The sequence below is a fragment of the Anopheles gambiae genome, chromosome X (genome assembly GCF_943734735.2).
Source record: "Anopheles gambiae chromosome X, idAnoGambNW_F1_1, whole genome shotgun sequence".
NCBI classification, from domain to species: domain Eukaryota; kingdom Metazoa; phylum Arthropoda; class Insecta; order Diptera; family Culicidae; genus Anopheles; species Anopheles gambiae.
The window spans coordinates 19557754-19571824 of NC_064600.1; the positions used below are offsets into that span (position 1 = coordinate 19557754).

The 14071-nt window shown below is 52.1% G+C and overlaps 1 protein-coding gene across 2 annotated transcripts; it reads right to left on the reverse strand.

Moving 5' to 3' along the window:
• Nucleotides 1-2593: 2593 nt before the first annotated feature.
• Nucleotides 2594-13594, reverse strand: LOC1270501 (chondroitin sulfate synthase 1). 2 transcript variants are annotated; one of them, XM_061648942.1, is made up of 7 exons: nucleotides 12705-13594; nucleotides 7825-8691; nucleotides 4850-5466; nucleotides 4474-4786; nucleotides 4245-4390; nucleotides 3862-4180; nucleotides 2594-3796 (listed from the first exon to the last, which is right to left on the reverse strand). In XM_061648942.1, exons 2-7 carry the CDS (start codon nucleotides 7973-7975, stop codon nucleotides 2691-2693), a joined length of 2652 nt encoding a protein of 883 aa, XP_061504926.1. In that variant the 5' UTR covers nucleotides 7976-8691; nucleotides 12705-13594; the 3' UTR covers nucleotides 2594-2690. The 2 variants fall into 2 exon arrangements, with proteins under 2 accessions (XP_061504926.1, XP_061504916.1); XM_061648932.1 differs by having other exon boundaries at nucleotides 4245-4402; nucleotides 12705-13591.
• Between the last annotated feature and the right edge of the window lie 477 nt (nucleotides 13595-14071).

The window sequence follows — 14071 nt, forward strand, 5'->3', positions numbered from 1 at the left end:
CAGCGAGAAAACGAAATGTTTTTGCTTTGCGAAGGAAACCCCTTTGGGGGACACCGTTAACGCAAAAAGCAGTTTCCCTCCTGCAGAGGGTGTTTGGGCTCGTGTGTGTTTGTATGTGTACGTTTGTGTGTGTGTGTGTTTTTGCGAGTAATTATTTTCTTTCCAAACTCTCAACCATCCACCACACAAGACGTTCCATCCTGTTTTCTTGTAGGGCAAGTAATGGTGAGTCGGGTGTGAAGGAAAGGGCGAGGAGGATAAAGGGATAAGAAAAACCAAGGGGGCGATGTATATTGCAATATTTGCATAAAATCTTGCGGCCGTACCCGGATGCGAACAAAGAAATTAATGCAACGGCCTTCTGCAGCACAAATTCCCCTATTTGAGGCTGCACAGCGCACTCGTGGGGTCATTGCACTCTGAAGGATCCGGTTCCCTCCTTTCGCATTAATCCTTTCCTTTGGCCCGCGAGCCGAAGCTTGGAGTTGGAGTCGAAACGGCTTTAACGATGGGGAGAGAGAATCGCTCCGCTTGCCCTTGGTCATGCACAGGTTGCAATTCTGTTTTTGCTGCTTCCTGCTTCGCCTCCATCCGTAGGCGCACCCGCCAGGCGGTTCTATTGTTGCATGCAGTGTACTGCTGGCTCGGAGGCTGGCGAGGCGCATCCATGCGCTAGGTTACTGGGTAAATAGGGCAAACTTTCTGCCACAGCCAAAGGGCGACCACCGATGTCATGTGTCAGGTACACGCACAAAGCATAATCAAGGGGGAGTTTGTTTTTGTTTTTTTTTTAACGTGGCAGTGCAGCAGCATTGCAAACAGGGATTGGGGGGGGGGGGGGGGGAAGTGCGAAGGAATGCACTGTAACGAGCCTGGCAGCGTTGTTGTTGTTAGGATGCTTTGGTATGTTTTTACCTTTTGCTCACCCCGCTTGTCGGCCAGTATTAACGGATGGCAGGGTTGACAAAATTGCGACGCATTTCGATTCCACTCAAACCTGGATGGGCACAGTGTGTGCTGTCACAAAAGGTGCATTCGTTGTCTGTGCAAAACATGCAATTTAAATGAAGGTTGGCAAAATATCACTATTTTGTGTAAATTTGCAAGTAGGAGGTGGTTTTTGTCACTTAATTAATTATTTCATATGATTCTGACAGAATATAACAGTGTTAAATGTTATGAAATGATTTTCAACATTCAATCAAAAGGGAAATCATTTGGCATTTTACAATTAATGTGTTATATCCATACAATTTGGTCAAAGATCTGTAAAATTTAGAAAACCGAATATCTCCGAATTCGCGTATAAGAGGTACCGTGTATCTCGGGGACTACCTGTACGCGATTTTCCTAATTTGGCAGTTTTTCAAACAAATTGTACTGGTTTGACACATCAAATGTCAAATGCAAAATAAATTCCCTTTCGGTGGAATTTTAAACCCCATTATAAAAGGTACAAAATAGTAGTCTTCAGTTGACATTAGATCAAATATCGAATTTAGTGGCTAAAACCTACCACTTCAAGCAAAATTATACGAAAATTAGCTATAATTTGAAAACCTTGAAATTTGACTTACGCTAAAATTCGAGATAATAGCGTGTATCGGAAAATACCTGTACATTTCAACGTAGAGTGGAGCGCCGTTTATCCGAGCACCTTTTATCCGGCTGTCTGTTTATCCGTGCTGTTGAGAAATGACAGTTCAACACAAAGTTGACATTGCGTGATGAGGATGATAATCATGGCACATTTCCAATATTATCAAATGTAAAACATGAAGCTTATAAAATCTGAATGGAATTTACACGAACATAATATAAATAAATAAAAAAAAATGTGATAAAATATAAACTTTGACTCAATATCAATGTTATTCGAGTATCTGGACGAGATCCTGTCCCGATGTGCCCGGATAAACGGCGTCCCACTGTAAATAGTAACAAAAACAGGCTAACAAATAGTAATACCTGCTTAAATATTACCTAATTAAGAAACAATCTTATAGTCTCAATTGTTAATAAAACACTATTTGCCTTTTCCCGAATTACGTTGTTTTTTTCTCTTCAACATTTCTTTACCAAACTGCAACTGTTTTTATCGCATTCACTATACATACAGTTGCGGTAAAGCGTATGGCGAGAAAACCCCGAACAGCCTATTTCCTGTTGATAGGGGTGAACATCAGGAAGAGGGAACAGCTCGGCACCAAATGGGAAGTAAAGTGCAGTGAGTTATGCATATGAAAGTACTTTGTTCCTCCCCAAAGCAAGGGCTATAAATCAAAACGACTTGAGTGACAGAGGCTGCGGGCAGTATAGCACAACAGGAGAAGAAAAGAAAAAAACAACGACTGACAGACTCGGGGCACGTAAGTGCAGCGCCCGACCTGACTGACATGCGTGCAGTGGCGGGCGGTGGATGCATAAGCCTCATTTTCTAGTGCTTCGGTCCCGCCCGCGGGAAACGGAAGCATCGCCACACCGAGGAAGCAACGGATCAAAGACTTCTTGGTAGTCGCGCATCTTGATAGGCTGCACGAGATTGGGGGAAGGACTTTTGGGCCCCGGCAAATTACGTGACACACGCGTTGGATGGTTTAGAAAATCTTCGAAACATCTATATTTACACAAGATACTGCTAAGAGGGCACGGGTAAGGAGTGAGCAGACGACGAACCGATGGCCGAAGCGTTATCCGCCACCCCGGCTTTGGCTCTGCCTGCGGGCAAACATCAGCAGCGGCTGGCTGTGGATGAACCGGTCGTGCAGCATGTCGTAGCTGCCGATCGTGTTCGCCTTGGTGCCGAGGCACATCTTGTACTGGGCCTCATCCAGGCTCGTATCACAATGAATCGGGTGGAAGATGTGCACCAGCGACGGGTCGGGCGCACGGAAGATGGCGAGCTCCTCGCTCGGGGGTGGCGGCACCGTCGACGATGCCGGTCCGTTCGCCGCCGGCTCGAACGGATCCCACCGCCCGTCGGCAATCGCTTGCAGCCGCTGGTTGCCGCGCTGGTTCAGTGCGATCACGTTCTCGAGAAACTTGACGTCCTCCAGGCCCCAGCCGTTAATGTCGGTGCTGAAGCCCTTCAGGTCGGGCCGCATCAGGTCCGCCTTGTAGATGCCGACCAGCCCGTACCCGAACTGGCGGAAGTACCCGTTCTCGTTCGTGATCCGGTACGGGACGGAGAAGTTGCGCGGCCGGTCGGCCGGCTCGGTGGCCGGCTTCGGCCGCTCGGTCGTGGCTGACGTCCAGCCCGGTGCGAGGATAGTGCTGGGCGCGCGCGGATCGTACTCGCTGAACACGATCGGCAGGTAGATCTGCCGGTGGCGGATCACGTTGAATCGGATGCGGTCGAGCGACTCGACCGTGAACACCATGTCCACGTCGATCAGGAACAGGATGTCGTTCGGGTCGCAGTGGGGCGATTTGATCGCACGGTCGAGTGCGACGCCGCGCGAAAAGTTCCCGTACAGCTGCAGGTAGTTGATGCGGGCGGTCGGATAGCGCGCCCGCAAGTTGTCCAGCAGCGCCACAATCATCGGTGTCTCGACAGGTTCGACATACATCGACACTAACAGATCGGTGGCGCCGTCCTGGCGCAACGCGACCTCCTCGTAGTTGCGCAGAAAGCGCATGAACGTTTCCGACCGCCCGGACAATGGTATGACCAGTACGATCCGGTCGCGATGTCGACCGGCACCAGTGGCCGACCGCTGCTGGCCGCTGCTTGCCAGCGTATCCGTCAACCGCTCGAGCCCGTTGAACAGCGACTTGACGCGATGTGAGATGCGATCTGAAGAAAGAAAAAAAGGATTCAAACGTTGACCGCAAGGGAAGCAGCAGGTTGCCCACTCTTACCCAGCCCGGTTGCATTGGTGAAGGGTCGCGTGGTGTCGGTGTTGGGCGACACCCGTGGGCCGGACGTCACCGCTTGACTAGGTACCACACCGTCGACAATTTCCCGCACGCGAATCTCCGTGAACGAGCGCTGGATGTACAGGTGGCGCCGGACCGGGACCGTCATCTTCTTCCCCCGGTACTTTTTGTACACCAGCAGCAGATCGAGTATCAGGTCCTGCCCGTACAGGCTGTTCACGCGCATGTACCCGTACAGGAGCTCCCGGAACTCGATCACACGGCCCCGCTGCCGGGAGAAGTTGTTGATGTGCTCCATGATCTGTTGGAGAGGGATGCGTTAGAGGCATGCGAGTGCACTGCCAAGCAGAATCCGCCATGCTTACCTCCCGTATCACATCCGTCAGACCCTCCTTCAGCGACGACTCGATGCGGCGCTTCGGGTTCGGGTGCATCCCCGAGTACAGGCTCTTCGCAATAAAGTCCCACTCGACCACCTCGTCCAGGTTGCGCGGCCGGTGCCGATTCAGATCTGGCAGTGCACCTGCGAAGTAGAATAGTCAATGATCGCTAGAAAAGCCCGCCAGCCTCGCCACACGTGTCGCCGCTACCTACCGAGCACGTTGTGGTCGCCCAGGTAGTCCGTGCTGCTCTCGTCCTCTGGGAAGATCGGCACACCGGGCGCCAGGTTTTTGTTGATGCGCGGTATCTGCAGCAGCTCCGTCATCTGCGCAATGTCCCGGTGGAGCAGCAGCGACTCCTGCCGCAGCTCCTGCGCCTGCAGTCCGAGCATGTACGCGTGCAACCGGTACATGAAGGCGGGCTTCTTTACCGGGTGGAGTGTGATGGCACTGTGCACCTCCTTGCTCTTCAGGATGCCGGAGAACGCCCGGGTGCCGCTCGAGTTGTGGTGCAGGATGGACTGCATCTGCAATGAGACGGCGGTGTTCGTGATGCAACGCTTCAGAGCCTTCCCTCCAACAGAACCTACCTCATAGTTCCAGGTGCACGGGATGCCGGCAAACTTCTGCACGCACCGGCCCACCTCAACGTCCTCGTGCGTGCTGTAGAGATTCTTCAGACAGGTGGGTATGTGGGGCGCGACGCGCCGCAACGTTTCCCGGCTCATGATCACGCCCGGCCCACCCATGCAGAAGTTCTCGTCAAACTCGAGCGACAGCAGCCCGAAGTCTTCGCTGTTGCCGCGGCCCGCCTGCCCAATGAACTGCGGCTTCGAGCTGTCGATCGAGCGCAGAAACTTCTCGAGCCGATCTGTCCGGATGTACACGTCGTCGTCAGCCCGGGCGAACCACTCGAACCGATCGATGAAGTGCACGTACATGTAGTGCAGCATCATGAAGCTCTTCTTCTGCGGCGGGTACCGGTCGTCGACGCCCTTGAGCGCGACCAGCGGCAGGTCCGGTGCGACCGAGTCCTGCGAGCTGAAGAACGCGATCTTGCCCGGGACGCGCTTGCCCCAGGTTTCGTACACGGCCCGGGCCCGCCCCTGCAGGAAGTCCTTCGCCGTCATCACGCCGACGAACACGAGCGTGTTCTGGGAGTTGGTGGGCAGCTCGGACGGCTGCAATCCGATGATTTCGAGGGCGGCTAGTTTTAGAAGAGGCAAAAGAATAAGTCGAAACGCGGTCGGAAGGGGGAATAAATGTAAATCACGCAGCTACTGCTCAAGTCCGAAATCACAGATACATGCTAGACTGGGCGGATGGTTGCAGAAGACGGACGCGACTGTTGAGGCGGCAATTTTTTCATCAAACCCAATTGATGCTCATGAGAAGGAAGGGAAGATGTATCTCCTCCCAGTCTGCTCCACCACTGTCGCATCTTGCCGTACCAAGATGTCCCAGAAATTGGAGCGCTACTTGATGCGCGGGCAATTTTCTCATCAAAACTCCCTGGAGGCAACTGGAGGACGCTGAAGAGGCGTGACGCTGAATCTTGCGCGTCGGTTTTCGTCTGATCCGCTTGCTGCATTAGGGTGTAAATTGTACTCTCAAGATTACACTTGTGTACGATCGCCACATAAGCGAGATCTGTCCAATACCCGCACACCCAAGTGTACGACTAGCACACCCAAAAACACAACACGTTGGTAGATAAACAAATAAATAATCACTCTTGAATTTCAGAATCCATTGATCTTTCGCTAGTCGTTCGCGTCTGTAGATGGAAGAGCAATCGTAGTCTTTGAAAATCCGGCAGGTTTGGTAGATGGCAAACTTCCAAGGAATATGTCTGTACCACCCGCAACGCTGCAACAACACGGCCGCAGACCGCCGGCTTTGCGGCTGCATTCTTTAATCGCGCATTGCTTGAGCGGAAATAAAGCGTAGCAGCATGCGCTAGCAGCTCCAGATGCATGCCGCTACACCAATGTAGGCCAGTTGTTACGGTAGGTCGGCAGGGGCTGCATTCCCAAGAGAATTTGTTTTCCCTTTCGCCCATCCAGCACGCCCAAAGCCCCGCTCGCTCGAGTGCATCGCCGTGCTAGAAGATCTTTCAGATAGGAGGGACCACCACATGTGGTACCGGCTGGGCGGAACTAGACCCGAACCCCATGGCCACATCTGCATGCTGGGCATGACAGAATGGGACGCTTTGTTTTTTCGCCGGGCACGCTCGACGATGCTACCCAGGGCCAAAATGCTCCAGAAGTTCTTGAAGTGTGTTATTCAAATACTCTTCTCGTCTCACCCTCACGCGCTCAATATTTTCCATTATTTTTCAATAATTCTTGAAGCATCGAGCGGAAACAATGAAGTTTTGTTGGTTTCTAAAAAGAAAACATAAGCAAATCGGGCAAAACCACTCACGACGTTTCGATAGAGTTGAACCAGAGGGGCATAAGCACTTCACTACCCGGCAGCCGGAACAATCGAGAGTGTTTTTCTTCGATTGCACACAAACCGCCCCAATCTCGCCCTGATGCTTGTATTCTCTGCATTAGTCACTTCGAAAATTCAGCAGGGCGGATATTTAACCAAAAAACGAGAACCAACTGGCGGATATCGGAAACCCACTTCCACCGAAGCTATGAAGATCTAATGGGTTTTGAAGATGATGGCGATATCGGCCGATGAAAATATCTAAATGCAACGGCACTAAAGCGAGCATTGCTCAAGACATCGGACCGTAGGAGGCATCTTACAGGCAAAAGGTTCACTTAAGCGGTTGGAACGCATAAACAGACTGAAGTAAACATTCTGATAGTCTAATAAAACATTTGGTCGTGTCTGTTGTTATGCGTGTTTGGGGGGATTTTCTTTTTTCGGGTTGTAGCTGGACCAACAAGAACACACTGTGTGCTACACGCATGGCTGGCTAAGAGTCACGCACACACGCTTCCCACGCACAGGCGGGTCTCTCGTGCGGTTCGCGGAAGGTGAAGACATCTGCTTGCTTTCGCTAATTCCCTTTTTTTCTACACGATGAGCGCACCCGGTTTGTTTGTTTGCATCCATTTGCTAAACATACCGAATTCCAACCTCCCATGCCCGGATCTGATTGCAAATCAGTTTCAAACCGATAGTTTGCACACGATTCGTTTATGGTTGTGGATAAACAGTTTAACAGCAATTAGTAACGCCATCTCTTTCGGACTGGTACCGTGATTGATGACGCAATCGGGCAATTGCGAGTGACGCTAATAGCCGAGGAGCACCGATTAGCCTGCTTTATGGCGGCACAGGAGGCAGCAGTAAGTGAGCCAATCAGCGGCTACCGTTCAATTGATTATCGGAGCTTACTGTAGAGGAAGTTGGAGCTAGAGTTACCTACAACGAGCATTCGCATCTAAAATGACGCGAACGCAGCTCACCTGACTTGGCGGATATCGGAATTAATGGTGCCTCGTGTTTTGCCACACACATGGTCCGGTTCAATTCAGAGACACGATAACTTCTCCCTAACATTAAGAAGGTCCATATTCAGGATTTCCGCACAACTTACATTTTTGCTTCATGCTGTTCATGGAATTGCACATGCTGACGATCTCGAGTGTGCGATAGTTGCGCAGCAGGGCGCCGATGCAGAGCCCGACGATGATGCCGAATATACCGTACAGGATCTTCTTCCGCTGTGTCATGCTGACCACTCCCATAGCTCGTCTGCGTCTTCCCCAACTGGTGTGTCCTGGGGGCGTTGTTTGGTTGATAGACCAAGAGCGATGGAAGGGCAAAGGCAGAGAGAGAGAGAGCTTTTTTCAGCAAGTTTTTTGTTTGATTGTAATCGCTAAAGCAGCAGCACTGTTTTGTCACTATTTGTCACTTTCACTCAATCAGTTGGCAACACTTCAACACACTGTTTCCGCTTGGTGGAGTCTTCTAGGAGTCTCTGTTACAGGCTTTGGGCACACAGTTGTGTTTGCTGCGCTTCAGAAGGGCCGCGGACGAATTTCGAGACGCTATCTGATGAACACCCCCGCACCTGGTGGCGAGCAGGACGGACCCGGGCTGCGTCTCCGGCGGCGCCGTTGCCCGTGGCGCCACTTGCGCACCCGGTGCGCGCCGATGCTGTAACTGCTGCTGCTGCTGGGGCTGCTGGTGATGTGCGGTGCGGCAACAGGTCCGCTGGTCGTCCTCGTCACCGTGCTAGTGGTCCGCTTGCCTCGCCCGAGTAGCACTTCCATTTGCACCGACCGAGAGGGAGAGGGAGTGCCACGGCTGCGTGTTCCGTCGTTACCGGCTACGGTGTGCGCCGGCTGCTCGTCCGATTCGTCTACTAGGTGCACGTCATCGAAGCACACCTTCCCGGTCCCGGGCCGGGCAGGGTAAAGGTTTCACACACGCCGACCGAGCGGCTATCGCTGGCCACACGCTGGAACGACAAGAAGTACGCAAGAGAAAGGGGTGAGTGTGAGTGAGACGGCAAGCCATTAGAACACGGGTTTTTTGCAAGTCAAAGTGCCGGGTGATTACTGACGATGCCGAGGCTGCCTCTGTGTGAACCCGAGGTCGTCGCTAATTACTTCGCATTAAACAGAGAGGAGCAGTGGCAGGGGAGAAGCGAGACGACGAAGTAAACACAATCTGCAATCTTCGTTGCGCAGCCGGGTGAGGCTAAGCTATGGCGGGGGAGGTTCCGGGGTACCAATTTCTGGTCCCTCGCTGGCACCAAGCGCTTTGCGCACAGAATCTTCCGTCCCGATCGTGCCCCCCCGGTGGACCCACAAGCGGCAGTAAATAGCAGTGAGGCTGCCTGTTGCTGTAGGCGCCATCTTTGCGATTATCGGAACGGGCGAGGTAAATCGGGAGCACGTTATCGATCGTGCGATTGCAGTGAACCGGCTGTAGCCTCCCCTGACACATGCGTTGCTCGCTTACGAGTCACGTACACGTTAGCAGCCAAACAGCAGCGCGGCACCACAGAGTCGCTGCAGCTCGATATGGCGAAATAGAGCCAAAACTGCTGCAACCAAACTCGCCTGATCCGTAAACTGCTCCCTGGACTGGGCTTCCGCCTTTGTTCCCTTGTCCCTTGCCTGCTGTGGCTTTGGCCCACTGATAAGCAAACTAACCGAAACGGCAGATTGGAAAGGTACACGCACGTACACAGAGAAAGCGTGATAAAGTCGGCTGCACGAGTGCGTCACCGCGAAAGAGTTCCAAAAAGCCGGCTCCGACCCGACGTTGATAACAAGTTTCGCCGAAATGTGCTAGTAACTCTACTTGCATGGGGTGCTGAAGATATCAGGACACACGCACACACGCACTTCCTTCTATTAGACACAATAGCTTATCGATTCTTTTTTTTTTGTTGCTTGTCCCAAAACCTACCGCCTGATCGGTGATAACAGCAGAGCCTACCCATATGGAGCGCTTTTACACCCGTTTTTAGGGCGCAACTAGAACATGAACCATGGAAACGAAACTGCTGTTTACTTGTCGAATGTTGCATGCGGATAACCACGGATACACATACACACACATTAACTGCGATATCGACGGTAGCAGAGTGCAGGTACTGAGATTTTGACTTGCTTTGCTTTCTACGTCCAAGGTTGCGCTTGGTTCGGTAATGGGGCTAAAGAGACCGATTTGCGCAACTAAACCGACATCCCAATCCAATCCCCCCCGAAGAGAAGCAACAAGTAGAGGAGGACAACCACAACAACAAAACACGACCCCAAAACGGAACGAAGTGCTAGAAGGTTACCGCAATGATGTCGAGCGCGCACGTCGGCCACTGGCAAAAAGGTGTTACCGAAATAATCCTCGCTTCTCGCAATCTGGAATGTGCGCACATTAAGTAATCTTTTCTGCCAGGCGGCGCACACACAGATCTGTGCTTCGGCCACTGGTGGTGGTCCGAGGTGGAGGCCGCATCAGCACTGGGGAGAGCAAAAAACGGCCGGATTAATTTAATGCTAATTGTTGTTTAGCATTTGCAAGATGTAAGGGTAGAAGTAGAGCGCCATAGTGAAGAACGGGGAGGAAAAAACCATCTCTTGCTAAAGGTTGTGCGTAGACGAGCGAACATACTCAGCAAACTGCAACGCTCATCCCGCTCCTAACACACCAAGCAAATCGATATGTTTGACGTTAGAAGATAGCGGTCTGTTTGATTTACTTTACTTATTTGCCTTCTCCCAATATCCGACAATCCCGATCGCATCCGCAAGGCAGTCGTGTAGCGGGACCTTAATGTGCGCGCCGTCGTTACTTGCACACTACACTTGCACAAGACGCGCCCGCACCGATCACACCGGCTGCCCGGCGGCTTGTTGTTGTTTATTAGTTACCCGCTTAAATTGCCTCTGCGGATGTGTTACATTCTTGCCCATTGTACGCCATGCGGTTTCCTACTGCTTACCCTCTTCTCTAGGCGGCGCGAGAGACGCGACGATTTCCTGTACATATTCAAGGCACGCCACCGGGAGACACACGGGGTGCGAGACGCCGCGACATGCGACACTTGCACGAATTAAACCGTCCGGTGTCGGTTCGCGCGCCAACTGTCCTGCGCCGCATGATGATAGCCAACGCGCGCCTCCACAGTCATCGTCGCCGTCGTCGTCCAGGCCCGGTCGGATCCGGCACACCGGACGGCGCTAATTGAAACCTAACTGGTAGTGGTCGGATGTCCCCTGGTCAGTCAGTCCCGTTCCAGGCCCTGGTTTTGTGAGGACTGGGATTTTTTTTTATGTTGGTTGGATGTGTGGTTAGGCATTGAGTTTCGGAGACATCAGAGCATCATTGGAGCAAGCTGTTCAATATCTCGACAGGGACGCCATCAACGGTCACCCTTAGCGAGCTTCGAAGAGCCTGCAGCAATTGTGTAGGCAGGATGACTTCAGACATAAACATGCCGCCCTGCAAATTAGCGTGCTCCGTCGGAGCACTTCTCCCGCACTGGACGTCTTCTAAAAGCCCGCGTGTTTCGTGTCTGGCTGAAAGTTTGGCACGGAATCTAATCCGACACTCGGTGCGGTTTTTGTAGACTGACCACAACACCTCGGGCAATTTAGGCAATCCGAAACGAAGATTACAGGGTTGTATGACAAGGGTTTTTTGTTTTACCCAATGCCAACTGCTGAGCGGGAGAGAGAGAGAGAAGTAGAGAGGGAGAATTAGAGTGTTGCTGGAGCACCTCCAACAGCGGATCGTACGATCGTGTCTGCAGTGGGGCATTTGATTTCTGTTCCCTTGCTCTTCTTTCCTTCTGGCCATAACAAAAAAAGGAAGGTACGCATGGCTTGACGATCACGTGCTCAACTGCTCTACTTCTTCAACCCCCTACAGGTATCGCAGACTATTCTAGGGAAAATTATGATAATTAGGCAATTTTCAGCTATTGCAACGAAAGGGTTATTTGGTTGTGGTCGCATTTCTGTTCTCACCGGGCAATGGAGATGGGGGCGGCGACCGGAGGACCTTGCAACAATTCAAGTTTCAAGGTGGTAATGCTCGCTAAGGCATCGTGGGTATTCTGATGCTCGAAAAGCTTACCCAGCCGGGCCGAGGTGTTTCTGGAGTTGGAGTTGGAAAGGTTTTGAAGTTCCAAAAATATCTAAGTCCTCCAACTCCAACTCTGGCATTGGCAATTCTGGATCTCGCGATGAATCCACCCAATGCCAGAATGAATTAATACGCCATTGTGCACGGCCCAAAAACCATCGAACGATTGGTGTAATTCGAGCGTCCCGTTCCCGTTGGTAGCATTCCCCCAGCCCACCACAGCAGGACAGCAGGCAGGATGTTGAACCGGTGGCTTGGTAAAAATGCGTGCCACAGCAGAACTAAAACCCGCACGCCGGCCGCGATTGGACATTAACAGGCCTTGATGTATAGGAGAGTACGCAGCACCGACGCGAGTTGCGACGCTGAACTGCCCGATTACGCGCCCGATTTGCGCAGTTTGGTGAACAGTATCACCACCACCGTCCCTGTAACCCGCCTCAATCGTACCCGCACCATACTAGATTCTTTAGCGCAGCAGTTGAACGCAGGTTCGAACTTCAATGAAACAGCAGGTAGATCGAAGATACGTTTTCTTCTAGCTAAAGCTGAATTTTCATTGTGCGCTTTTTTAATTACCCTGCTTTTCGGGTTTTCGTCTGTGTGTGTGTTTTTTGGCATAAAAACATATGTACTTCCCCCCTTCGCCCCATTTTCCTTCTCGTTTTCTTTCTCTCCATCGCCTCTTTCTCTCTTACGCTGCTGAGCTGCCGAACGACGGACGGCCTGAAGAACGTGCTAATAAAAAACGCACACCGTAAGGTGCGAAGCAAGGAGCCGGATGGGATGCAGCAGGGGGCGAGGGGGCAATTTAGAAGGAGGGGAAGAAGGTGGAGGACAGGAAGGAAGATGCATAGAAGCGAACATTCCTACCTTTCTTGCACGCGTGAATGGGTTTTTCCTTTTGGTTTTCTTTCCGAGTTTTCGAGATGCGCCGTCGGTTAGGGAGGTAAGGGGACTTTTGAGCGCGCTGGGTTGGCCGCGTTGGTCGGTTGATCGTTGCCGATTGCCCCGAAGGTGTGGATTGATGCAAGGCACACACACACACACATATACAGGCACGCAAGCGGTACACAATATTAGCGCACCATTGAAGCCGCGTGTTTGACCGTGAAAATAAAAACCAAAAACGAGTGTCCAGCGTTACCTGTAACCTTTTTCTTGTTTAACTGCACACGCACATAATCTCACTCACTCGCACACACACACACACACATTTGTCACCGTTGGCCAAACACTTCTTTACAGTCTTTTACACCCGGGAACACTGGGGCCGGGATGAAAAAAGGCCGTGTCGCGCGTACCGTGTTGGCCGTCGTCACCGTCGGCACGGGCCACACTTTCCTAACAAGCACACCGGGAAGACGTCACGCGGCTAGTGTGTCACCGTTGGTGGGATTCTCGAACGGGAACCGGCCTCAAAACACTCACACCGCTCGAGAGAGCGAGAGAGCGCGTGTATGTGTGAGGGCCACCAAATTTGGGGGACCTCCAAGCGCGCCCCACCGTCTTATTCTGCTCGCTGGTCGCGGCCTGTACACACAGGGTGCCGGTCGAAGCTGTAGTGTGCGGCTGTGTGTTGTGTTGTCTTGGCTGCGTTCTCTTGTCTCTTTTTCTCTCTCTCTCTCTCTCTCTCTCTCTCTTTCTCTTGCTCACTCTCCGTCCCTGCACCTCGACGTCTTGTCCGATGAACCGGTTTTCTTAAGGGACAAGAAGCGCGCCGTCGGAAGGGCGGAAGACTGTGGCTGCTAGTGGATCACAAGCAAAGCGTCTTGCGTTTCTCTCTCTCTCTCTCTCTCTCTCTCACACACACTCTCGCACACTCTCTCTAGGTGTAAGCGTGTTGGTGATGCGCCTGGTGTTGTGTTATGTCTCGTTTGCTTCAACGAGCGGGGACAGGGTTCGCCATCTCGCTCACTGATGCGATCGAGCGGTTCGTTGCGGCAACGATGAGCGGACGAGTGTCTTAGGTCACGAGCGTACTGCGATTTTTCCCTCCAAACGCTCTCATACACACATGCACACACACGGACCACCGTCCCATACGAAGGCCACATGTTTTTCCCCCGTTTCCTGCTCCCACCCACGTCACCTTTTTTTTCTTTCCCGGAAGATCGTCTTTCTTGTTCTTGGCCCTCTCTTTTGAAGTCACATACACACATGAACCAAACCGAACGACACACATATGTGTCCTCACACTCCCGCACATGCACTTGAAACTGCATCCGAAATGTGTATGC

What these genes read in the sequence shown, in the direction of transcription:
- LOC1270501 (XM_061648932.1), bottom strand. Translation starts at nt 7,975, where the DNA reads ATGGGAGTGGTCAGCATGACACAGCGGAAGAAGATCCTGTACGGTATA. An exon ending in GAACAGCATGAAGCAAAAAT is followed by an intron (nt 5,467 to 7,824) that starts GTAAGTTGTGCG and finishes TTCTAAAACTAG; the next exon opens with CCGCCCTCGAAATCATCGGA. An exon ending in CACCAATGCAACCGGGCTGG is followed by an intron (nt 3,797 to 3,861) that starts GTAAGAGTGGGC and finishes TTCTTTCTTCAG; the next exon opens with ATCGCATCTCACATCGCGTC.